This window comes from Rhinolophus hipposideros (assembly GCF_964194185.1).
Source record: "Rhinolophus hipposideros genome assembly, chromosome: 12".
Taxonomy (NCBI): domain Eukaryota; kingdom Metazoa; phylum Chordata; class Mammalia; order Chiroptera; family Rhinolophidae; genus Rhinolophus; species Rhinolophus hipposideros.
The window spans coordinates 55,476,002-55,503,089 of NC_138058.1; the positions used below are offsets into that span (position 1 = coordinate 55,476,002).

At 38.3% G+C, this 27,088-nt stretch overlaps 2 protein-coding genes across 3 annotated transcripts in view; one reads left to right on the forward strand and one right to left on the reverse strand.

The window, feature by feature from the left end:
- The window catches only part of TTC27 (tetratricopeptide repeat domain 27), a 146,365-nt gene that overhangs the window by 7,323 nt on the left and 111,954 nt on the right, over positions 1 to 27,088 (reverse strand). For both annotated transcript variants that reach the window (XM_081068552.1, XM_081068553.1), the window contains 5 exons: positions 26,721 to 26,819; positions 24,038 to 24,090; positions 19,046 to 19,211; positions 2,072 to 2,269; positions 127 to 238 (listed from right to left, as the gene is read on the reverse strand). In XM_081068552.1, the coding sequence (XP_080924678.1) occupies positions 127 to 238; positions 2,072 to 2,269; positions 19,046 to 19,211; positions 24,038 to 24,090; positions 26,721 to 26,819 (628 nt within the window). The remainder of the gene's footprint in view (positions 1 to 126; positions 239 to 2,071; positions 2,270 to 19,045; positions 19,212 to 24,037; positions 24,091 to 26,720; positions 26,820 to 27,088) is intronic.
- On the forward strand, positions 5,927 to 6,525 carry LOC308505822 (large ribosomal subunit protein uL23-like; the record flags this gene model as incomplete). The annotated part of the gene is made up of 1 exon (XM_081068554.1): positions 5,927 to 6,525. The coding sequence occupies exon 1, from the start codon at positions 6,055 to 6,057 to the stop codon at positions 6,523 to 6,525; it is 471 nt and encodes a 156-aa protein (XP_080924680.1). The 5' UTR covers positions 5,927 to 6,054.

A 27,088-nucleotide genomic window follows, 5' to 3' on the forward strand; every position in this document is an offset into this window, starting at 1 on the left:
CAACAATTTCAACATAATGAAATACTCTGAAATTATTTGTAATGAAAATTTACTTTTGACTTATACATTTTCTTATCAGTACAGATACATTAAAATATGCCACGGATCAAACATTATATGAAATACCATGTGCAAGTCCTAAGGCTTTCCGAACCACTTCCTTAAATGATGTAATATCTTTCTCCCAACTACTGGACTGTGTGTCACACTTGTATGCCTTAGAGAGATACTGGAATGCCTGAGGAAAGAAAAAAAACGACATTCAGAATAACAAGTAGAATTCCCATGTCAAGGTCTGTTGCCTGGAAATCATATGGAACGAATCTGTGTTATACAGCACAGTCTTATTCTCATCAAAGAAGAGAGAGAGATGCAGATACAACAGCAATAAGCAATTAAAAGAAACCAAATGGATGTATCTGGATTGAGACACTTCCCTCTGCACAGAAAACCATAAATGCCCGGTTTGCAAATCTGTAAGCAGTGTACACACTTCCTGACCATTCGTAGCCATCAGCTTAAGAAACCAGTTTAGAGAATGCGGTGTGAACTTGGTGAAACTATGGGATTACTGGGAGGTATGTAAACTCACAGGAGTTTAAAAGACCATCTTTCACAACCCTATCTGTGTGGATTCTTGAGGGAGAAGTCACAGATCAGAGAATTCAGGGTACCCTTAATCCCATACAGACAAGAGAGCACGTAATTCAAGAAGAAATGGAAGGACAGAAAGTAGGAGTGTGTGCGTGTGAGCATGTGTGCTCTGGGCTGACAAGGCATGGGCAGCGCCAGCTGAGTAGACTGAGGGAGGAGAGGACGGCTAAGGGTCCCGTAGATTAGCTGTACCGAGGCTAATTCCAAACTCATGTAAGGAGTACATTTGATTTGTTGTGGATGTTTTGAAAAGAACCCAAAACAATTATTCCAACCTTGGAAACACTGGAGGCTCCTTGAAGTTCTACGATAAGAGGCTAAAGGCATAACTGGAGTGTAACTGATGCTATGCACTTGTGAGAAAAGTGCAGGGCAACCTCTGGCCAGCCCTTTATGACCAGACTATAAAAGCTCTTCTCCAGTATTCTTCTCTAGTTCCTTTTTCTTTCTTTTTATTTTATTTTTCATTTTTTTAAATTAAATTTATTGGGGGTGACAATGGTTAGTAAAATTGCATAGATTTCAGGTGTACAATTCTGTATTACGTCATCTATATTATCATATTCTGTGCTCAACACCCAGAGTCAGTTCTCCTTCCATCATCATATATTTGATCCCCTTACCTTCTTCTACCACCCCCCACCCCACTTAACCTCTGGTAACCACTAAACTGTTATCTGTGTCTATGTAGTTTTGTTTCTTTGTCTTGTTCCTTCGTTGCTTTCAGTTTTATATACCACATATAAGTGAACATTTGTCTGTAAAGAAATATGTGCTCCGATGTTCACTGCAGCATTATTTATGGTGGCCAAGACATGGAAACAACCAAAGTGTCCTTTGACAGATGATTGGATAAAGAAGACCTGGTATATATACACAATGGAATACTACTCTACCATAAGAAATGATGAAATACTGCCATTTGCAACAACATGAATGGACCTCGAGATTACGTTAAGCGAAATAAGTCAGACAGACAAAGTCGAGAATCTTATGACTTCGCTTGTATGTAGGATATCTAGTTTCTTTTTCTCTTTCCTTTCATAGCCCCCTCTTTTGTCCTTTTACCCCATCTATCTTAGTCCTTAACAATGAGCCTGCAGAAAGGGGTGCACAGTAAGGAGTGCCAGCTGTTTGCTACTGCTCCAGCAGGGAGGCAGGTTAGAGAGACTCTCTTGCAGGAAACAACAATTTTATAAGAAAAATTCATGGCAAGAATAAAGATGAATGCTTGCAAGTCTTAACCTGCCCACAATTCAAAGTGCTTATGTTAAAGACTGAATCAAATATGAAAACTTGAGCACATTAATCTTATCTTTCAAATTATTAAACTTTTCTTCCAACCATCAAAAAAGCAGACCCACTACACATGTATGTTCAAACAAAAGGCAAGAGCCAGAAGGAATAAAGGACTTACCTTTTCATTTTCATCAGGCTTTTCACTCTGCCCACTGCCATATACTTGGGCATACAGCCTCCAGATTTCTCCATCATTTGTCACTCTGGAAGTTACTCTGCCAAATAATTCCTGCAGTTTTCCTTTGAGGCCAGTTGCGACATCCCCACTTCTGTCAGTTATCCCATCCATCACTGCCTTCACGAGGATTTTAAGGACCTTAAAAAAATGCACAGAAGAAAGCAGTAAGCTAGAAACAACCAAACAATAACAAAAATGAAAGGGTTACCATCAATGATGATGGCAATGAAAAACCTTGTGAGACCTATTAGAATATCACCCTTACACTTTTTAAAAATAAAAAGTCAAGGGCTGGCCCGGTGGCTCAGGCGGTTGCAGCTCCGTGCTCCTAATTCCGAAGGCTGCCAGTTCGATTCCCACCTGGGCCAGTGGGCTCTCAACCACAAGGTTGCCGGTTCAACTCCTCGAGTCCCGCAAGGGATGGTGGGCTCCGCCCCCTGCAACTAAGATTGAACACGGCACCTTGAGCTGAGCTGTCTCCCAGATGGCTCAGTTGGTTGGAGCGCGTCCTCTCAACCACAAGGTTGCTGGTTCGACTCCCGCAAGGGATGGGGGCTACGCCCTCTGCAATTAACAACGGCAACTGGACCTGGACCTGAGCTGCGCCCTCCACAACTAAGACTGAAAGGACAACTTGAAGCTGAATGGCACCCTCCACAACTAAGATTGAAAGGACAACAACTTGACTTGGAAAGAAGTCCTGGAAGTACACACTGTTCCCTGCAGCTTCAGCTAGGCTCCTCGCTAGGCTCCTCTCTGGAGCTCCATGACCATGTACATCAATACCTACCAGGAATGTCCTCCAACATCTCACACTCCATCTATCCAAGAGTGCGACACAGATCCGAGATCCTGCTTCCTTTTCTACTTCTTTACTCTCAGAGCCAATAGTCTCAGCATCAACCTACATCTTCAGCGTCAACCTAGATCTGCTTCTCTCCTATCTCAGCCACAGAGACCAATTTGATTCAGCATTCCCAACGAATCCTAAATCCAGCCTCTCCTACATTAGATTGGGCCTCATTTTCCACGGGACTGCTGTGGTAACCTTCTAACTGCTTCAAGAGGTCCTGGCCCATCCTGACCGCGGAAAGACAAACTGCTAATACATTTGCATCAGGCATGTAGGGTACCCAGAAAGTCTCTCTTATCCTTCCAACTACCCCAGGTCAACTCAACACTTGGCAACTTCTTGGCAATCTTGCTTTCATTAGTCTTTACGCTTTCTATCGCAGGTAGTTTGAACGCCGATCGATGGGTTGAGCCCCACTTCAGGTTTTACTGTCACGATGAGGCACATCTGTCATATCTACATTAGACCGTGTAGCAGCTTCCTGGAAGCACAGAAAGTGCATCCTCAATCACACACTCCTGTGACAGGGGACAGAAAAGACGCCTGGATCCATCCCAACAACCAGCTTGACAAGAGCCCTTTAAGACCTTACCCGTGGGCCCATGCACTGGTACCACCCTGCAGCCTGCAGAGATGCTGAATCCTGGAAGGAGATGCTGCCCTCCCTTGGATTGAGATTCTGCATTTCTAACAAACTCCCAGCTGATGAGATGTAGACGGCCCACAGACCACACCTTGAGTTGCAAGGTCCCAAGAGACAGGGTGCCCACATCTTTATTCTTACCCTTCAGGGACAGGACCTCATTTCATTATCTTGTATCACCAGGGTCTAACACAGTGCCTGGCACACGGCACTGACTCAATAAATACTTGTGCCTGAAAGAAAGGCTGAGTGAACACACCTCTGTCAGAAAGCGGTGCTAAAAGAAATGCAATCAGTGTGGCGCGTTGCTCATGCACTCTGCTCCCTGCGTGAGATGTCGCCGAGACAGTGAGACTCCTCTGGATGGTGAACACTTGGAATGTGAGCTCAGACTCATGCTCCTAATTATACACAGTGATAAAAGTGGACAGGAGAACACTCCGTTGTGTTTTTTCTCTCTTGTTTGGATGAGGTACATTATCTATGCCTATAAATTCACATTACAATCCCACATATGTAGTTTTCAATCTGAAAGTAATGAAATTCACATTACAATCCCACTCATGGTTTTAAGTCTGAAAGTAACAACACGGAAGAAAGTGTCTAAATGATCACTTGTTTCAAGTGATCATTCTAAAAACATTTCAAGAATTACCATGTTTTGAAAGGGATGGTCTATTACAACAGTTACTAACATGTACAAATGAAGCATATTAAATTAATAAAATGCTTTTTTTCTGGGATGTCACTGTTGGCCCAACATCCCATCTCCTCACTGTTGCCTACAGGAGGAGACAATGTGGGAGAGAAAACTTCTGGCCTTCTTGCTAATGAAAGTAAATAAAAGTAGAGAGCTGCATTGAGAGAGGAAAAGCTGGTGAAGAGTTGGGCAGGGGGCAGAGAAAGAGGGAGAGGGAGAGAGAATTCTGATGTGTGTGGAGGGAACTGTAGAAGGGTAGAGAGGTAGAGTATCTGTGTGTTATGGGGACAGGGTAATGGCAAAGGGGACTGCAGGTAGGCAGACACCAAACACCTACCTAACTCACAGGCGGCTCCCACAGAAAGTGGGACCTTGACTAGGAGAGGAAGGAATGACACATTTGTTCAATGGCCAGCTGGATTTAGAGACTTAGAAGAGAGTTCCATATGGAGGCATAGACAACAGAAGTCGTTCATGGCCACAGCAGATATTGCCTAAGGGGACTGTGTGGGGTAAGAATCAGCCTGAAAATAGAATCTTAAGGAAACATTAAGACAAGCGAAGATGAATGGAGGCCTAAACACTGACAAGACTAAAACAGACTCCTCAGAAAGGCGGGAGAGAGTGATGTCATGGGTACTAGGGAAGGAGACAGTAACAAGGAGAGTACATCCACAAAAGATCAGGATGGAAGGTTCCATTGGCTTTGGCAATTATAAGGGGTAGTGATGATCCGGAGTTAAAGCCACACAGAACAAGGAGGGCAGGAGAGGTTATGATTTTAGACAAGAGGTTTACAAAAGAGAACAAAAACATGAAAACAAACACAATTATTAACATCATAAAAAAAACAAAAGCAAAAAAAAAAACCCCAATCATAACATCTTTGTAATACCCACATTGAATATTATTTGTATAGGCATAGAATGTTAATAGAAAATATTCATTTAATAAAAAAAATTAATATAAGTATATTGGGAAGAAAAAGAGAAGTATTGGAAATGTTGGTGTAAAAGAGTTAAGTCCTCATGTGCTATAACAGGAAGTCAACTGATAATATCTAAGTTTGGTTAATAAAAAACAGTATATAACTATTATTATGAAATATGAAAATGTGCAAATGGAAAAAGAAACGCCAAAGGGTTTCTCCCTTTTGGGGAGAAGGATCTTGAAAAGTGGAAAGGTAGTAGAGCAAGAAATTGCTATATTTAGTTATAAGCCTTCCACTGCTACTTAACTTGTAAAACTGTACGTATGTGTTATTTTAATAAAATAAGAATTTAATTTAAAATAGGGCAAAGGCAAGAATAAATACACTCACTGATTGGCAAAGATGAAATAAAAAATGATGGCAAAGTGAATATTCATTTATTCGATATTACTGTAAAATTAAATCCTTGGCATCTGTGGGTGGAGAGGGGAGGGGTGGTGAGGGCTTTGGGAGAGCTGGTCATGATCTGACTCCTGCTCTCAGGGCTGGTTACACAGGTGTGTTCCCTTTGTGAAAATTCCTGTGTTCTGTACACTTTTCTATATGTACATTATATTTTAATTAAAAAGTTAATTAAAAAGTTATTTCCTGTAATTAAGAAAGCCCCATGAACTGGAGGGAAAAAATAGAGTTATTAAAATACATTAACAACTGGAGCTAGTATGTAATCTTAAAAAGCTGTTTTAGAGTGATAACAGAATTATTTTAAAAAACAAATTTTAGCTTTTTCACGAAGATGGCGCCGAAAGCGAAGAAGGAAGCTCCTGTCCCTCCCAAAGCCGAAGCCAAAGCGAAGGCTTTGAAGGCGAAGAAAGCAGTCCTAAAAGGAGTCCACAGACACAAAAAAAAGAAGATCAGGACGTCACCCACCTTCCGAAGGCCCAAGACACTGCGGCTCCGAAGGCAGCCTAAATACCCTCGGAAGAGCGCTCCCAGGAGAAACAAGCTTGACCACTATGCTATCATCAAATTCCCCCTAACTACCGAGTCGGCCATGAAGAAGATAGAAGACAACAATACACTTGTGTTCATTGTGGATGTCAAGGCCAATAAGCACCAGATCAAACAGGCTGGGAAGAAGCTCTATGACATTGACATGGCCAAGGTCAACACCCTGATCGGGCCTGATGGAGAGAAGAAGGCATATGTTCGGCTGGCTCCTGACTACGATGCTTTGGATGTTGTCAACAAAATTGGGATCATCTAAACTGAGTCCAGCTGGCTAATTCTAAATACAAACGTTTTTCACTGTAAAAAAAACAAAACAAAACAAAACAAAAACATAAATTTTATAATTTACTGGTTAATATCACAATTTTCCTCCTGTTGACTAATAAGTGAGAAAACTCACACTCTAGGTATCCAGCCTAATTACAAAAACAATCACTTTTAACACATATTTAACCCTTCTTTAGGAAATCGGTATTTGTAACTTAAGAGGAGTAAAGAAGGTTGGGACAGAATTTTTTTGACGAAATGAATCACCACGGAGGGCAATTTCCTCTTGGGCCGTCCATGAGGTTTACCAGCATCACATACTCCTTTGCATCATCAAAAGTGGAAAAAAAAATTTAAACAGGTATAAGTGCTTTTATCCACTGGAAATTGGGTAAAAATGAATACATTGTTACGATTATTGAACCCAGCAATAAATACTTAAAACTATAAATTACTAAATATGTAATAAGTGGTTGAAGGGTAGACTACTGAAGTTTAAGAATTTACAGATGGAACAATTCTTGGGGAAACAGGATCTAAGACATGACCACTTGGACGGGTTGCTCAGCCAGAATTAGGTAAGGACAAAGAACGCTGTCCAAGGTGTTGGATGACCCTCACCAAATATTCAAGAACAGCCAGATCCAGAGTGGAGGAGGACACATACAGTCAGGTGCCGAAGTCCACCATGAATACAGGGGAGTGGCTAGGAAGTGGGTAAATAGCAGTCGTGAGGACAGGTCTTCTCTCTGTGTCACAGAACTGTTGTATCAGGAGTCAACATGTACATAAAGAGCTTCGAAAACTGTAAAGCAATACAGTCCTATAAACTATTATGATTATCATTGACGCTCAACTCCAAAGTAGACAGCAAAACCTATCACTGGCGCAGTCATTAGGCGTCCCTATATTTCCTTATGGTTTGAAATAGACCTAAAGAAAAACAGAATCCACCACCTGATAATCAGTCCTTGAGAACTCCCTACGAAGGGCCTTGCTAGGATGGGAAGCAGATAGCAGCAGATTCAGGAGGCGGGCTGGGCCCCCTGCTGTGAGCACACACCATGTGACCCTGACTTCACTCAGTTTTCACAGTAACCCTAGGAAGCAGGTACTTTATTACCTCCACTTGACAAAGAAACGGAGGCACGAGAAGTCAATGCACTTCTTCAAGGTCACACAGCAAGTGAGTTGAGGGGCTGAGTTGTGAGCACCAGTGACGTCTGACTCCTGAGCTTAATGAGGATGATGAGAAGACAACAATGACAGGAGACAGCGTACATACACATACATCTTCCCATGAGCCAGGGGCTCTGGGCACACACGTAGTCCTCCTAACAGTCCCATGAGGAAGGTGCTCGTTATTTGCATTCTGCAGATGAAGACAGTGGAGCACAGAGCAGTTAAGTAACTTGCCCATGGTCACACACCTAGGGAAGGAGGAAGTGGATTTGAACCAGCAGTGCGGGTCCTCCATCTAGCTGTCAAGCATTTATTATATTAATTTAGAAAGCACAGCTCCTTACTCAGATGCTATTTCTTCCTTTCTTACAATAAGTTCTTTTATATTGGAAGGATTTCTCTTTTATGAAATATGTATGCTAGTAATTTTGATCTTTCCATTACCATTTCTGTACCAAATCTTGAATCAACCAAACTCAGAGAGGCTTTTGTAGTTTTTTGTTGTTTTTTTTAATTAAAAATTCCAAGATATTAGAGCTAATAACAAATAAAAAGAGAAAATAAAATCCCCAAACACAAGCACTACTAACACTGCAGTAAATTTCTGTCCAATCTTTTTACTGTGTAAATTTTTTGACATAATAACTATGTAAACTGTTTTATCTCACCTTTTCCACTTAACATTATATCATAGAAATTTTTCATGCTTTCATGTATTCTTTAAATAGATCATTTTAATAGATTCAAAATAGTTCATGGGAATGATAGACCACAGTCTATTTAACAATTCCCCTGCACTTAGATAGTTAGGTGTTTCCATGTGCTGCCACTATTATTATTACTACTACTATAAATAACACTTCAATGAATTTCTTTGTGCCTACTGAAGCTTTCCTTAGGCTAGAATACCAAGAACAGGAAAACGGACTGAAGGAAAATACACATTTTCAGACTTCAGAGATAAGTTTGATACTTTCTAAAGGGCCAACTCAAATTAGATGCCCATCAGTCATACACGTATATGAACATGTGTCATTTCACTGCATAATTACCAGCATTAGGCGTATTATTTTTTTAAAATCTTTTATGTTTTGTTCTACTAAAGGCACATGCAACTATTATTCTGCATTTTATTTCTTTTATTATTAGTGAACTTAAATCTCTTTCCAAATGGTTGTCGAGCAACCATTTAATTTCCTTTTTAAGATATTTAATTTTTTAAGATATTTAATTTTTTCCCTTTTAAGATATTTAATTTTTTTCTTAATTAGAATTGAACTCATTATTTTTCCAATGTCAAAAGATTTGTTAATCTTCATTATGGAGATTATATAGAACACAAGCTGATGGACTAACACACGTCGCTAGCTCCTTTTCCTGATCCCCAACTCTGTATAGCTCTTGAAAAAAAAAAGAGAAAGTTGACAGATCTGAGAAAGTAACAGTAAACACACGAGAACTCCTGGGGAGACAGAAATTGGCTGGGTCCAGGATGGTGAACAGTAGGCCAGGGTGGAAAAGTGACAATGTTCACCGGAGGGCTAAGAAAAGCTTTTTGGTTGTACCTTTTCCCTTCTACACACTACACTCCATGCCACTTGCTATCAGCATGAGAGAATAAAATATAACAGTGCCAGTCCAGTGCAAGCCATGGGGGCAAAGGGCCTGGCTAGGGTGGGAAGCAGACAGCAGCAGATCCAGGAGGCCTGGTGGGCCCCCACGGCTGAGGTTAGATGAGAACTCAGGAAGATGGGCCATGGAAGAGAATGGGGCCTGGCAGAGATAAGGGCGGGGTCCTGAGGGGCCAGGCCACTTGGTGGGGGGGGGAGGGAGCAGAGGCAAAGGGTACCTGATGGGTGAGCTCCCCCAATGGCACAAACTCCTCAGGAAGGGCTTTGCTTCAGCCCCTCCCACCAAGCACACATTAGGGGAGGAGCCAATATTCCCCCGGAGCATGAGCCAACAGGGACAAAGTCACAGAAGTGCAACCATAATAAAATAAACTGAACAGCCTACAAAACAGAAAAGGTCAGATGGAGGGAAACTGCTAACTTGTTTTCATACTACTTATCTGCAGGAAGATAAGAGGGAAAACCAAAGGTTTGGTGAGATCCCCTGGGGATCAGTACAAAAGGGGAAGAAAAACAGTGTGAGAACCGAGGCTGGCATCGCTGTCACACAGAAGGAAAGGGGCACAAGGAAGCCGCAGCTGGGAAATCCTGGAAGCCACAGGAGGAAAGTGTTTTAAGAAGAAGGAGACATCCACTACGTGAAACACTGCCAACAGGCTGCGAGGCCTGAGGACTCTCCCCTGGTGGCTACATCACAGACCTCAACAAGAGCACGTCTGTTTGGTTCCGACCAGTGAGTGGTACAGATAAAGCCTAAAGGGCGAAGCTCCAAAGGGGACAGAGCAGGGCAAGTAGAGACCATGAGAGAAGGTGCTGCTCCTGATGAGCTGGTGCTAAAGAGCAGCAGAGAAGTAGGGTGGGGAGGGGCATGGGTGAGCACAGATTACTTATGCAGTTTGCAGACACAGAACTTTCAAAAACGACAGCAATAGATAAATGCATTTGGGGATATTTTCCCATTTGTTATGTAACACAAATTATAGAGGTAAATTTTAATCCTTGGTGAGTATAAGGGAAGGGCCACTTGCTTTTTTATTTGGAAACTAATCCTAGCAGTCTGCTCCAACAATTCTTTGACCTGTTTATTTTCTTGGGCTTCTGGACTCCCATATGGTTTTGAACCCTCTTTTCCAGAGTATGAACATATCCACATACACAACTTTTTTACTTGGTATTTCAGATAACATCACAATAATAAAACCTTCTTAGAAATCCCAACTTGTTCATCCTGGCCTGGGGTCCTAGTTCTAGTCTTGTCTCTTCTGTATTTGACTAAGTAGATTTCTCTCTTTGAAAAGCTCTATTAATTTTCTATCAAAATTAGTAGACATTCTCACTGTCTCTTCCATCACTTCCAGATGTTGAAACCCCGGGTGCTGTTCGCTAAGGGCAAGACCTTCCTATGACTTGTGAAGGTCTCTCTGGCCGCCCTTTCTGTACCTGTGTGCTTGTCGCCTGGGCTCCCACTATAGCTACAAAGGAGATGTCGGTAGGATCCACTCCCCTACCTTTACAAACCCATTATTCTCAAAGCCGCTGCTTTCCCCCTGAAAAGGAGCATGGCAGTTGTGGTGGGTCAAATAGTGTACCCTCCCCCCAAAAAATTTCATGTCCATATGGAACCTCAAAATGTGATCTTATTTGGAACTAGGGTCTTTGCAGATATAATTAGTTAAGTTGAGGTCATACTAGATCAGGGTGGGCCCTGAATCCAATGACTGATGTTCTGATAATAAGAGAAAAGGACACACAGAGACACAGAGAAGGAGATGAAGCAGGTGAAGAGGGAGTAATGCTGCCACAAGCCAAGGAATGCCAGGAATCAGCGGGAGCTGGAAGAGGCAAGGAAGGGCTCTTCCCTGGAGCCTTCCAGAGCAACGGCCTAGACAACACCCTGATTTCAGACTTCTGGCCTCCAGACTGAATGGAGAGAAGAAATTTCCATTGTTTGAAGATACCAGTTTGTGATCATTTGTTATAGCAGCCCCAGGAAACTAAGTAGAAAGACCAAAACTACATCGAAAACACTGAAACAAACTCTCCCCAAGGCACTCGCCTGGCTTCTACTAATGGTCTTCCAGCTTCAGTTCAGGAAGCACTAAATGAATGGCTGTCACATCCCACAGCCTGGGTCTTCTAAGGATGGTGACCTCCAGCACCTCACACACGGGTCAGAAGTGATTCATTCCTCGTGTAGACGTTTTGAATATCAAATCTCTTGATCTTTTCCTTAATGGAGTATGGCTTTGTGTCATGATTAAAAATGTTTTCTCCACTCCCAAGCTTATAAAAATATTTACCATACTTTCTTTTAGTACTTTTCTGGTTTTTTAATTTTTCACTAATGATGACGATGACGATGATAGCAGCTATACTTAAATAGCACTTGTATGTGACAGGTACTATTCCACACCCTTTACATACATTATCTCATGTAATCCTCACAACAATCCTGTGAGGCGGGTACTGTTATCATCCCCATTTCATGAAACTAAAGCACAAAGTGGTTAAGGTAACTTGCCCAAGGTCATGCAGCTCGTGACTGGCAGAGGTGGGCTGTCTAACTCTAGAATCTATGCTCTTACCTACAATGGAATCCTGCTTCTCAAGGCATTTCAATTTGACTATTTTATCCATTTGAATTTATTTAGTTTAAGGAGTGAAGCAGAGCTTCAGTTTTTGGTCCCAAATGCTTGGCCAACTATTCCAATATATATTGAAGATTCTATTTTTGTCCCACAAATTTAAAATGCCATCTTTATCATGTACTAAATCCTCATACTTAACTTGAGTCTGTTTCTGAATCCTTTATTCTGTCGCATTTCATTTCTAGCAGATGTTAACTCTTTATATAATAAGGATATTATTATATTTTTATCTTCCTATGTGTTACAAATATTTTTGTCACATATTTTTTTAATGAAGTCATAAAAATTCCTTTAAGCGTTCTTTTCTTGTTTCAAAGTTCAGGAAATTTGGTACATATCCACTTCTATTTCTAATTATTCTATAAGATGAAAAAATATTTAGCATATATTTAGTCCATTTGGAATTCATTTGGAGAATCATAAAATAATCTAAGTATGTTTTTTGAGCCTGGATGCTTGGAGGGATTTCATTTTCATCAGTAGAAACAGCCCTGCAGTCCTTCACACCAATGCCATGCCACTGATTCCACAAATGACTTCTAATCCCTAACCTGCCCCTCGAATTCATTTCAGCGACATGGAACCTGCTTCATTCTCTATCCTCAGACTACATCTCTCCTCCATCATGGACCGTGCGTGGGGGCTGCAGCAAGCAGAGAATGACGGCATGGAACCACCACTAGCCCCTGAAGACAACTGAAGTTTTCTCACATGAAGCAGCAGCAGTTCTAATGTAAATGCTGAAGAAGCTCCCCAAAGAGAGAAGTACAGCTATCCTCTCTCCGCAACACAGACCTTGAAGTCTCACCAAAATCTTGGCTGAAAGCACAAGGCGCTGGCCCTTTGAATGCTGGAGGTCTCCAAAGCAGGAGAGAATAGGATTGCCCTAGGTCCCGTTACAAAAACTTCCCAGAGGGCACCAGGCCAGGAATGAAGCCATTTCCGCCTCCCCGGCTTGGCTAACACCCTGCTCTACTTGGATTCTCCAAAGGACTTGCTGTTTCCTGGTCTGATAACCCCGACCCTTGGCTTCCCCAAACCTCGTTGATCGGTGAGGTAGGCAGTTTAGCATTTTCTTTTTACTTCTTCAGAAAAAAAAAAAAAAGTGCTAAGAGTGTGGAAAAGGCATGCAGAGGCTTTAGGGTAAATAGGCCAAACTCCAGACTTTAAGTTTTGGCTTTCCTACTTCATAGCTGTGACACATCGGCCTTTTTAGTTCACCTTGCTGAGCCTCAGATACTTCAGCAGTAAATAGAAATACTTCCTACTTTACAGAGATGTAACCTGGATAAAACACACCCATCCCCTCCCCTCTTTTCTTTCAGAGAACACTCAGCCACCAATTGTTCCAGATCCCCAGTTTGGCGACCTGCCCCACTGCACAACACCACCACCTGCCTCCTTCCCCCAAGAAAACCCCAAAGAGAAATCCGCGCAGAGAACAACATCAACATAAAAGAATATACAGCAAAATTGAACTGTGGTGACAAAAATCAGAAAGTAGCTGCCTGGTTGAGTGGGGAAGGGTGGTGGTTCGATTGACTGGAAAGGGGCACAAGAGAACGTTCTGTGTAGATGAAAATGTTCCGTATCTATTCTGGGAAGTGGTTATATAAGAATATGTAATGGTCAAAACACTTCAGACTTACACTGAAACCTGTGCATTTTATTATGTGCAAGCTATACACCAATCTGGAAACTACACCTTTAATAGCTATAGCTCACATGCACAGTAATATGATGGGGAAACGTGCTTTTCAACACATATCGTCCCACAGACTTCCAGTCGACACAAAGAAGAAAACAGGCAAGTCTAAATGTGATTTCTGCCTTCGATTCCTACCATCTATATGACTGGTCAAGTTACATAAACTTCCTGGGTCTTATAGTCATCTAGTGTAAAATGGGGACTATTCAGTATTCCTCGTCAAATACTGTATGCCCTATAAAAGGTTATCCATGTTAAGTTCTAGGAACATAGTAAGTACTCAGTATATGCTAATCCCCTTCCTCTTCCATTTATAAACGGCAAATGTGGTATAATAATGCAATATTTTGATTCTTTTCCCAAAATGCTTTTCCAAAATGCCACGTTATCAAAGGAGGAAGGTGTTGGAAGTAGCCAAGTGAAGCGTGTGTATTTTTGATAACTGTGTACTTTTGGTGACTGTACAATGTGAAATACTATTTTTTATCAAGTTTTATAAGAACACAGAATTTTTGTTACTTTTTTTAAAAGCTATGTTGTTAACACACAGACGACTTTGTTGTTATTTTGAGGGGAAGGACACATATTACTAGTAAAATGTCTCCAAAGCTGGACTGACATGGGGGAAAACACCCTTCCCTTCTAGTTTTGAGAGACTTCTTCTTGGTTCCTGGGAGGAGGGATCCCTTGACGTTGACACACATCAGCCACCTTGTGGCACAACACCTTGTGGTATGGAAAACCTAAAATTCATTTTTATGTCCTTTTCTCCTTAAACATAGACTTGATTCTCTTAAACCCAAAGAACTATTAGGACCTGACCCCAAAAACTTGGTTACCAGTATGTAAGACAAGGTGGACTTTCTAGTGTCACCACTGAGATGGCATCACTCAAAAGAGCAGCAGTTCCTTTTTCAGATTGTGGATCTACAGATTGACGATTCTGCCATTTTCATTTCACTTCCTGAAAGTTAGGGTCAGCTTATAAAACGTTGTTAAACGACATGCTGAATGTGAAATGTCAACCCTCACTCTGAACTTTCCCTTTTTAGAGCATCAGATGAAGATTTCATTGGGTTTCATAATGGCTTTCTGATTTTGGTAGTCCATTGAAGAAGGGAGTATGAAAGTTGCTGTATACTGTTAATAACTGTCTGCCCATGTCCTGCCTGAAATACCATAGCTGTTTATGAAAAACATCTTTGATAAAGCTGGATACAGTTTGGCATGAAAAAAAAAGAAATGAAAAAATAAACATTAGAATTTACCATAAAGAAAGAAGCATGAATATATGCAAGGATTTGTCTACGAGGATATTCATGGCATTAATCACAATAGTAGAAACCTGGAAAATTGAACAGGGACTAATTCTGAAGGAATATGAAAAAATTACTTTTATGGTACATTAATAAAAGTATGTATAATCCACACATGAATATAAATATGTACTATTATAGAAAATCATCCCTGAGTGATAGGAATCTATGCATTCATCAAAATTAAGACAGAGAGAAAAGACAGGAAATGAACAAGGTAATATATGCACTCATTCTCCAATTACAAATAGTGAAAAGAAAAACAATAATTTGTAACTAATTTACCATGTCTGCATTAAAACGAGAGACTATGTACACACACAAACATACACAGACCAGAAAAAATTAAATAATCACATCTATAAAGTAGAAAACACAAATAAAAAAAGAATTTTAAAGCAAATTAAAATAGAATGGGGTCAGATAGCGTCAAACATAAGGATATCAGAGTTTTTTGGAAAGATACCTGTTGCCGAACTTACAGAGTCAAATTAACTTAATTTTTTTTTAGCCAAGATGAAAATATTCCAGACAATCTATCAATTGTCTCAGTCCACAGCGACTACTTGTAACAAAGCATGATGACAAACAGAAGTATGCAATGAAGCTAAATATGATTGAGCCCATCACTAGCCATCAAGACTCTTCCAATGATGATTTAACCACTACGGAGCGATTCTACCACACCTGCCAGAGACTAAGCGTTGCCATCATCATTCTATGACACCTCTAAAGAGAGCTATTAAGATGACCTTGAATAAACTAAAAATTATCTTATTGTGGCTCTTTCTCCATCTGAATACAGGGAACTTCTCTATTACAAAGGTGATTATTTGACTTAAGGAAGTCTCTGGTTATCTAGTCATTGAGTTCTCAGTAATATTTCCCCAAAACCAAATATAAACATTAAGCTAATAGCCATAATATTGGACTTCATAGCACATCATGTTTCCCAGAGTGCTTTCTTTCCAAGCACTATTTCTCATAACGGGAACAGTTCTTGCTGCTTCTTTCAGGGACTGCAAGAGGATGTCTCAAGATTCCAAATGCCACACTTGATCGTTTCTAAAAATACTAAACTTGAAAAAATGAAAAAAATTATAAAATAAAAATATTAACTTTCATAGAAACTGTTAAACACATCAAAATATTCATGCTCAAATGAATACTGTTGTACTAAAGGTTTAGTTCATAGTCTGAATTTGAGGAACAAAGAAAGAATTAGAGGAAAAAAGATTAAATATTAGCTGAACATGAAATGAAAATAAATCCTAATAATTTTCTCTAGGAAACAATTAAATTTTCACTTACATTCAGAATGATTTAGGACTTTTTTTTTCTTTTTACAAAAAAATGTTCAAAATGCATCTCTAAGAACTGAGAAAGGATAAATTGAAAAAAATGTAATTTTATGCTACAGGCTCATTCTTTACATTCATTAAGTTTTGCTTCCTTTTTAGTCCATCATTAAAAACTGAAATATGTTGTTATGTGAAAATGAATTATATTAACTGAGAATTGCCCAGAATTCCTCAGAATAAAAATCATTATTTGAGTTCCTTTATTCTTTCTTAGACAAGGCTCCTAAAAGATTTCTAAACTTGTGTTCTTATAATTCCAATGAATTTGATTTGGTATACAACATGCCAAATCAACAACTGAAAGTTTTATCTTTAGAATCAACTAATTATACTCAGCTTATTTTTGCTGGAGTTATCTCCTTGGTACCTACCACTGTGACTACCAATATATTATTCTAAATGTCACCTCTCTCCCCATACATGTACAGATACTCATATACAACAGTATTCTCAACATTTGCAAGAATTTTCTTTATCCTGAGAGAGAGTGAGACACCTAAGATGGGGGTTGTGGGGCAATGGTAAGAACAAAGGAAAATCTTAAGTAAAATGCTCCAATCTATTTCCAGCTATTGTAATTGCAGGAGATAGGAATGATCAAAGCTGAACCTATTTTATTAAAAATCATCATCTTCAGTAAAGCCACTATTTCATTTTCTCTTGCCTTTCTTCTGGAATACATACCTCTCCTGATATGAGTTAGCAAGACAATTTGGCATACTTAATATACCATGCAAGTTATTAGGTTGGTGCAAAAGTAATTGCGGTTTTTGCCATTAACCTTTTAAACCGCAATTACTTTTGCACCAACCTAATAACACTCAACATACTATCCGGGTTAACTAAAATTAGCATTACCCTGATGACTATGATATAGAAGTAACAGCTTTTCAGAAATAATCTTTGAACAGTTATCACATTTCATATCATTAATTTCCTTAAAACAAGGGTAGAACATACATACATACATTCTGCAGCAAGACACAGCTTATGATAGTACAAATCTATCTCATGGAGCTGTGGTGAGAATTAATTGAGTTAATACATGTCCAGTGCTTAGAATAGTGTCTGGTACACAGCAAGCCCTCACTAAATGGTAGTTATTATTACTTTACCAAGTCCCACTCTGACCTGCCCTATGTGCCTTGGGAAGTAGAGGAGAGATAAGATAGAAAAGTCCCCTCCCTCTGATAATTATGAATTATAACCCACAAAAGTCCATCTCTTATAAAAGGAGAGGGTCCTAGACCCAGTCACTGGGTTCCTTTCAAGTATAAGATGAAATGTATTACCAATCTAAATTATTTCCATTCTCCCTGAGATTTTAGGAGCAGATTTCAGCTTTCTTAGCAAAGAAGGGTCTTTTTTAAAATTACAGGTGAAGTAAATGAGAGATACGCACTTTGGACTCTCTGCTCCATCCTCAGTGGTTCAGTAACATACAGAGATCTGTTCAGAGCCTCCTCAGTGCCCTAAGCCAAGGGGCTAAGTGCAGAAGAGAAAGTACCATCTCAATGGAGAATTCCAGCTCTGGGAACATGATGGGTGCTAGACTGCCAGAGGACTGTGCAAATAGATTTGCTGGGGCTCCTATGCTGTCTAGGATGTAAGAGTCTGCTATGCCTTCATTCACGTTTTAATTGATCTTCATATTATATAATCCAAGTCCTTTCTTTCTATAATGGATGGTCAATGTATAATATTTAGAAAGGACAGGACAAAAAAATATAAGAAAAGGAAAAATAATTGAAGGGGTCAACATAGCTCCTACAAGTAGGTATATGGTGTTAGATGAAGATACAGATCTTTGAAGTGAATCTCCCAGAACCTGAGCCTTGAAGTAACCTGGCCAATTCTATGGCTGGATTTGCAAGATCACACAGGTCAAGGGTTTTAATACAGGGCCCTGATAAGGTAAATTTTGGAATAGCTGGAGAACAGATAATACATCATAAGAGTAGTGAGAATTATCATATGTTAGATGTTATTTCTGTTTTTTCAGAATTCCAAAGTCACCATTTTAAACAGCATATAGTGATAATTGCAAATAAAGTCTTACATTTTCATGCCCCCTGACTTTGTAACATATAAGCTCTCACACACCCTGTCTTTGTACACTGTCCTCAACCACAGTTAAACCCACAAGGTCTTATATGTTTAATTCTATTGAATGATAAACACAGTGTGTTCATGTCTTCCATATTTTCTGAAAAGATATAGTATTTTTGGTACTGTGTTAGACTCAACCAAGAAGAAGACCATCTCATTAAACAGTACAAAGAAAATGTTAGTTTTCATTTCTATGTTGTTCAAACAGTCTGAAAGAGTGCATTAAATGCTGTTCAATGAGTGAATAAGTGTGTATGGGATTTACTACAGCTATGAACATCATTCTATTTAGTTTCTGTAAGCTGACTGTACATATGTAAACCACATATCAGATTTTTCTGAGTCATAGTAATATGCACAAACATATTTGATACTGGAATGACAGGATTAATATGTAACTAAGAATAATCAACTACAGGAAAAACACTCTTTTTATATAATAACATGTGTTTAACAAAATTTTCCTGTGTATATAGTCAAGGAAACAATTTATATCATACAAGCAAGTATTAATACCAAATACAAACTGAAATAACACAATATGAATATCCTACCTGAACATCTTTGTATTTGTCTCGTAAGTCCAAAAGACGGTGATAAGCTTTAATGGCTTCTGAAAATTCCCCAATGTCAGTGCTAGTAAGAATGTAGTTTTCCCAGATCTGCCAGTGTTCATAGTTGCACTTGAGGGCTTCTTGTAAAGTTCTAAAAGCTTTTACTCTATTGAAGGTCAAATTTGAAAGAGAACAATAATGAATAAATAAACCATAGTTAAATGTATAAAAATGTATAAAATCTGTCAGTCCTTAATCATTCATGTTAATAAATAGAAGTAGAGGCCCAAACGACCTCAAACCACATCAAATCTACCCACAAATTTTTTAAAAATTTAAAAGGAGCATGAAATTACAAAACAAAAACAGGCAGAAATAAACCAAGAACAGGGAGATGTGAATAAAAACCAACAGGAAATTTTGGAATTGAAAGAGACATTAAAACAAACAAACAAAAAAACCTCAATAGGTGACAAAACTACATTGCATACAGTCAAAGGAGAGAACTGATGAACTGGAAGATAATAGAGAGAAATTCACACAGAATTTAGATTAAAAAATAAAAAAGTAATAAAGACACAGAGGACAGAATGAGAGGAAAGACTCAAACATACATTTGATAGACATTCCAGAGTAAATAAATGCAGAAAATGGCAGGACACTATATTTTAAAAGATAATAGCTGAGCATTTTGCAGAACTGAACAAAGATCTAAATTCTTTGATCAAAAGTATATGTTACATACTGAGCATTATAAATAAAGATAAACCAACACCTAGATATACTGTGTGAAATTGCAGAACATAAAGACAATCCTATAACCTACAAAATAATAATTAGAGAACAGCAGATATTTCATTGGAAACAAAAGACGGTAGAAGACTACAGAATACCACATTTAAAGTGCTGAGTGAAAATAATTGTCAGCCTAAAATTTTACAACCAGCTAAACTTACCACTCCAGAGTAAATGCAAAATCAAACATTTTCAGATATGCAAAGACTAAGAAAGTTTACGAATTACTGAAAGAACTAATATAGGATGCCCACTTGCAAAAATAAAAGGGAATTCAAAGAGAAAGGGAAGAATACAAGAAATGATCAATGGTGAGAACAGAGATTGATGAAATATGTCAGTAACTTTAAATAATTATTGAGAACAAAAATGATTATGAGTTATCTGTATTTTTTTAAAAAAATTAAAAATACATAGACTGTAATTTCTTAAATAAGAAATAATAGTAAATAGACAGTTTTAAAAACATGTGCCTGGAAACTTAAAAATGTACTCTTAAAAGAAAAACTACAGTGGAGAGAAAAAGAAATTCATATTAGAAAGTACAAAATATTTAGGAATTAACCAAAGTACTATATATCACCATCTTGCAGGCTATGGCTGAAGCAGTATTTAGAGGAAAATTTATGATCTTAATGCATTGATTATAAAATATAAAAAATGGAAAATAAGTAAAAGATTCAACTTAATTTGATACAAGAAGAACACCAAATAAATTTAAGAAAGAAGAAAAGAATAAGGTTAAGAGATAAAATATAATTGAAGAATTAAAAAGATCAAGAAAAGCAAAAGCTGCCTCTTTGAAAACAACAAAACTAATGAAACTAACTTAATTCCACTCAGAATGAAAAAAAAAATGGCACAAATAAGATTAGTAATTTTCAATAAAATCGTAAGAGAGCACCATGAACAAATTATACAAAATGAGTTAAAGAAATAGAAAGCCAAATGAATCCATAAAAAGTAAAACAAGGCGAGGGAGTTTTACAGGCAAGGTGTACCAAACCATCACAGTATCTTGTCTTACACAATCCACTTCAGAAAATAAAGACTGTTAAAAACTTGTTATTGACGAGGAAATCAACAGAACTTCATGTCACCTATTCTAAAAGTGGAACAGCTCAGGAAACAAAAAGATTCCTAATGCTTTACTGCTAGCTGGACAAAGACTACAGTTCCCTAATCATAAATGTTTTATTGGACAATTATAGTCACCTTTTTCAAATGTATGCTATCAATCTCCCTTTCCAACAGTCACTTTGGATTTGCTTTTTTAAGACTACAAGGGCCACCTTCCCTTCCCTGCTGAGCCTCAGTTTTACACACCATCCCTCCTTGCTGACCTCAAGGCAAATTTTGGAGGGGATGACAGGGGTTCTTTTGGTCTTTCCAGGACCTTGCTCTCTCGCCCCCTTAAGCATTTGAAAAGAAGTGTGGCCCTGTCATCAGTAACTTTCCCCACAAATCACTGAACACACAAATAATTTGCTCAATCTCTAATATATCTATGATATCGATCAAAATAACTTCCTTACCATTAGGTCCTTTCAGTCTTTCCATAACAGCCAATTCGCTACAGTTTAGTTTTGTAGAATGTACAGATTCATTTTCCCTTCGCCCACCATCCTTTACAGTTGAAAAAGAAAGTACCCTTACTCTACCACTTCTACAAATTCAGCTATAACTTATTTCTATGGGATTTTTTTTCTTCTTTTTTCCTTTTTCTACTCCACTCCCTCCGTCCACCTTCCACATAACAGCACTACCTCCAGCAGCGATGAACCTTCAGTCCTCCCACCCACGTGGGATGTGGGGGTAAAGCTATGCTACTGGACAACGACTCCATAAGCAGCAATCCACACCACGAGGATTATCTTTTTTCCTGTATGTCCTCCCATCCTCTAATCACAATTTCCTGGCCTCAAAATTTCTGCAATGAAGTTCTTTTTTGGTAAGGATGGCTTCTTTATAAGGAACTTTAATTCAGGATTCGCTTATTAAACCCACAATGGTAGTGATACTGCACTGTGAAAGTTATACAGGAAAAGGGAAACTTTCCCCAAGGGACTGGTAGGGATGTAATTAATGTCAAGGGGAATCAGATACAACAGTGAAAAGAGCACTTCAGTGAAGAACTTTGTGATGGCAACGGGGTAGACGACACAGTTTAAAGCGTGACTTTAAGACATGGATAGGATTCTTTTGCGAGGAGCAGTAATCATTAAACCCTGAAGTAACAATCTCTTGAGTCAAAAATTAGCTTCTGGAGAAGTAGCAAAGAAAGGAAAGAGTAAAAAGGCAAGAATAAAGGACTAATTTACCGCTGACTTTACAACCCCACTTTTATACAAAAACCTATGCATGGGGCTGCAGGAAGACAAGAAAGTATCAACAAGAAGTTGACGAATGACATGCAAGAACCCCCTATGAGAGAAAGCAGAATTCTCAGGATTACTGGGCTGGAAGACAAAGCAGAATACCAGGAGACTCACTACATACAAAGTTATCAGGGTTACCGGAAAAACCCACTGAGATCACTCCACAGCTATCACAGGGATTTCCTGTGCCCTGGCTTTAAATCAATAGGTTCTCTAGTGAGTTTCAACACAATCAGCTGCAATCAAGAACATAACATTATTTTCTGAAGAGAATGGTAGAATAAACAGTACTTTATTTATATAGATTGTCATTCAAGAGCAGCGGAAGCATTTCATGATCTCAACGGAATGTGGATTGAATGATATCTTCAGAAATATCGTGTGGATCCACAAAGAAAAATTAAGTTTGAAAACAAGGCCAAATAAAAACGGAAATATATCCATCCTTTAATTCATTTATTAAAACTCTGGCAACAGCTATCCTTGTCTCTTGCCTTTCCTTCATTTTCTGTAGCCAGTCAATAAGCCCAGTTGGATGTACCCTTTATAAACTGGCATCTGTCCCTTCTTTTTCCAGTCTACTTATCTCCTGCCTGGATTGTTACAACAGCTGCCTTTTAACTGGTTTCTCAGCCCCCCAGTTTCCTCTCTCGTCTGTCTCGCACACTGCCACCAGATAAATCTTCCTAAAAAGCTTTTCTTCATGAAATTACCCCCACTGAGATCTCTGGCTTCCTATTGTCAACAGAATAGTCTCAACTTGTTAGTCAGATAATCGGAACACACTGCAATTTGACCTCAACCTACCTTTCCAACCTTCTCTCTCACTATAGATTTCAGTATAGTTTATAGCTGGACTCTTTTACTTCCTATCTCCTAAAGTGCTGTGTTTACTCCTGTCACTCTACATTTGGTCAAATTCCCCTTATCTGAAAGGCTCTGTCCCTCTATCCATTCTTCAAATTTTCTTTTTTTTTTTAAATTTTTTTTAAATTTATTAGTTTCAGGTGTACAAGACAAGGTAATACTTAGACGTTCATCATTTATATCCCTCACACTGTGAACCCCCCTCCCCCCATCCACTATCCCTCCGACCTCACACTGAGCCATCACATTATATATATAAAATTATAGTTGGCATTCATTAATGTTTAGCTTCTGGCGTACAATGTCATGATCAGGCACATTCTTCAAATTTTCGCTTGAGTCCAACATTCTCTCAGAACCATTTCTGAACAAGAATCATAGACCTTCTCTCTTCTGAGACCCTCACAGGACTACATGAGTGTCTGGCACAGAATAACGGTCCCACAAACATCACCTACTATTACTATAGCCCTCTGTATTTCTCACTTAATATTTACACATACTTGCTTATATTACTAATCAACTTTTTAAATAATACGGCATAATATTTTATTTTTAAACCTATACTCCCTAAAGACATTGTCTCCTGTATTTCTCAATAATGTCTAGTACACTACAAGCAATCAGTAAGAATCTATCAGTTACTTGAGTTCACCAACTAAAAGGCATACTTGCTTTCATCATGTAATGAAATTTAGGATGCAAAACTTCAGTAGCAAATAAAGATTTCAAATAATATTTCTTATCTTATTACATAGTAAATGTTTTCAAGCAATAAACTACATTTAGAACTCAAATGGCCACATTACGTCATTCTAACTCAAAGATATGGGTGGGCAAAGGGAAAAAGATAAAGAGTAAGATACAATGTTTCAGTGTTCAGTGGCGTTGAAGAAAATCTCATTCATTTATTTTGGAAGCCAAGTTCTTCGTCTTTGTCTGATGCACTTACTTTTGTTTTAATCGGATATAGGAAGTTGATAAATTGTTCCAAGCTTCAGCATTCTGAAACGACAGACAACCTAGTTATAAACTACTCTCATTTAAGTAAAATAATTGCCACAACCAAAAATATAATTTCCTCGTCCAAAATGTGCTCTTTATAATCACAATTTTCAATATGTTTAAAGGTGTATGAGAAAATTAAATAAATTAAATGTAACTTTTATAATTTAGAATGAAAAAGGTCACAAAAGTAGTCAACAAATAGATTTAATTATTAAAGTAGTAATTTGGAATTTAGTTATGATTTTATTTCCAAATTTAGGTTTATAAAATAGTTGGACACTTTACAACATAATTTACACAACATACAGATTTATTACAAATCCAAGACAACGGAGAGTATTGTTTTTCCTATCTTAAAAGGCTTTGCTATTTTACCATCTTCCTCCAACATATTGAAGAACAAAGGAGTATGTGTTCTCCAGTGTTATTCCAAAGTATTTTATCAATCAAACATATTTCTTTACCTATTCCTCTATACAATGACAAAAATAAATTAAAGCTTTTATGTAAATGTTGCTTCTAACAAGAAGGATATGAATTATGTTCTGCTTTTTATAAAATAGAGTATATGGTTCTCAAGTTCCATACATACAATTTAAAAATTAACTGGTAATGGAACTCTGTTTGCAGACATAACACAGTTAGTACCAGATTAGCCTTATTGCCATAAAAAGCTACAAACTGGACAAAACTTAGAAAACAACTGTTTTGGGGAAGTTGGGCAACAGGCAGCACAGGCCTGTGATCCCTGAGACAGGGTAAACAACTAGGGTGTCTAACAATCCATCTAGGCTTCTAGCTAGAGGCACTTTCAGGGCTGAAGCACAGAGAGGCAGAAACCAAACAAAGCATAGCAAGTCCTGCTGAGATGAAGAAGAGGAACTATGAGTTCAGGGCTAAAAAGGTGGCTCGAGTTTTCAGGGCATAATGCTAGGGAAGAGAGATCTATGCAGAGAAGGAACTCCTGAAGTCAAAATAAGAATCTCCTTGAGTCCTTGGCTGAATACTGAGCTGTACTTGTGCAGGGCAAAACTTCCTGAGGCCAGACAGAGAACAACTACCAGGGAGCTATAAGCTGAATGGAGATTCTGGAGGTCACACACAGTGCTAGCAGTTATTCAAGTTCCAACCAACCAGAGTGGAGAATTCTTATTGATCGCACATGGCATTAAGTTCTGCTCCCAAAAGGTTATGCCTTAAGAGATGAGTGATTGCGACCCTAGAATAAGGACAACTATAGACCCGCCCTACCAAAGCTAACCAAATGCCAAAACAAAACTCTGTCTTCCAAGACAACAAAACCTTCAACAACATAGCATACACACACACACACACACACACACACACACACACACAATAAAAAAGACAGATAATAAATAGTGTTGACAAAGATGTTGAGAAATTGGAAGCCTCATACATTACTGGTGGGAATCTAAAATGGTGCTTTAGAAAACAGTCTGGTAGTTTCTCAGTTTTGAACATAGAGCTAACATATGACCCAGTAACTCTACTACTAGATATATACCCAAGAGAAACAGAAACATGTCCACACAAAAATGTGTAAATGAATGTTCATAGCAGCATAATTCTTAATAATCCAAAAGCGAAAACAGTCCAAATGTCCATCTACTGAAGAGATAAATAACATAAGTTATGCCCATACAATGGAATATTACTTGGCCACAAAAAGGAATGAAGTACTGATACATGTGACATGGGCAAACCATAAAAACGTTAATCTAAGTGAAAGAAGGCAGTCACAAAAGACCACATAGTGTATGATGCCATTTATATGAAATGTCCAGAACAGGCAAATCTATAGAGACAGAATGTACATTCTGGGGCTAGGGCTGGAGGTTACGGGGTGGCAGGGGGGTGGAATGTGTTTGAGAGAAATGGGGAGTGACTGCTAAGAGGTTTTCTTTTTATGATAATAAAAATGCTCTAAAATTGTGGTGATGGCTGCACAATTTTGAATATATCATAAACCACTGAATTATACACATTAAATAAATGAACTATATGGTATGTGAATTATTTACCGTATTAGTAAAGCTGTTAAATATTGATATTAAAAGACTGTTAACCTAGAGAACTTTCTAATAATAATTAGCATAGACAGCACACGTTAGTGAATGACAAAATATATGTGAAACTGTGAGGTATATTTCCATGAAGTAAGTTTTTAACCAAAAAACTTGTTCATCAAAATTATTTTCTAAATGAAATCATGAATAACTTGGCTATTATGAGAAGAAATTTATTTCTATATTTATAAATCATATACCTTAAGGTATGACCTTCTGTCAGGTCCTCTAAAACAAAAGGAATTTTATTTTTTTAAACATTAAATAGAAAAATTGAATTCTTTTGCTTTCCTTTTGCTCTCTATTTTAATTTTTTGATAAGAACACATACGTGAGATCTACCCTCTTTACAAATTTTTAAGTGTAGATAGTATTGTTAACTCGAGGTACATTGTTGTACAGCAGACCTCTAGAACTTTCTCATCCTGTATCACTGGAACAGTGCACCCATAGAAAGTGCTGTTCTCAACTACAGGACAATTCAAGTAACTGAGAAATATCAAAGAGCTGTAATAAGTAAAGACGACCAGACCAACTCACATCGGGTTCTAGGGTCACACAACGCTGAAACGCCTTCGCTGAACCTCCATAGTCTTCCAAGGCCAGATAGGCACAGCCGAGAGAAAACCATACCCCAAGCTGCAAAGACCAAAAGTCAGTCATTCAAAGACACAGAGACATTTATAGGATGTCATCTGAAAATTATTTAAGATCCTATCAACAAATACTCTACTGTAAAGATTGCAGAGCTATACAATAAATACTTGCCTTACATTTTACAGTAGCTTAAATTTGCCTTACATTTTATATTAGCTTAAATTGAGGAAATTTAGCAACGGGGATACATTTTTCCATATAATTTCCAAAGCTAATATGACACTGAAAGCATGTGCAATATCATAGCACAT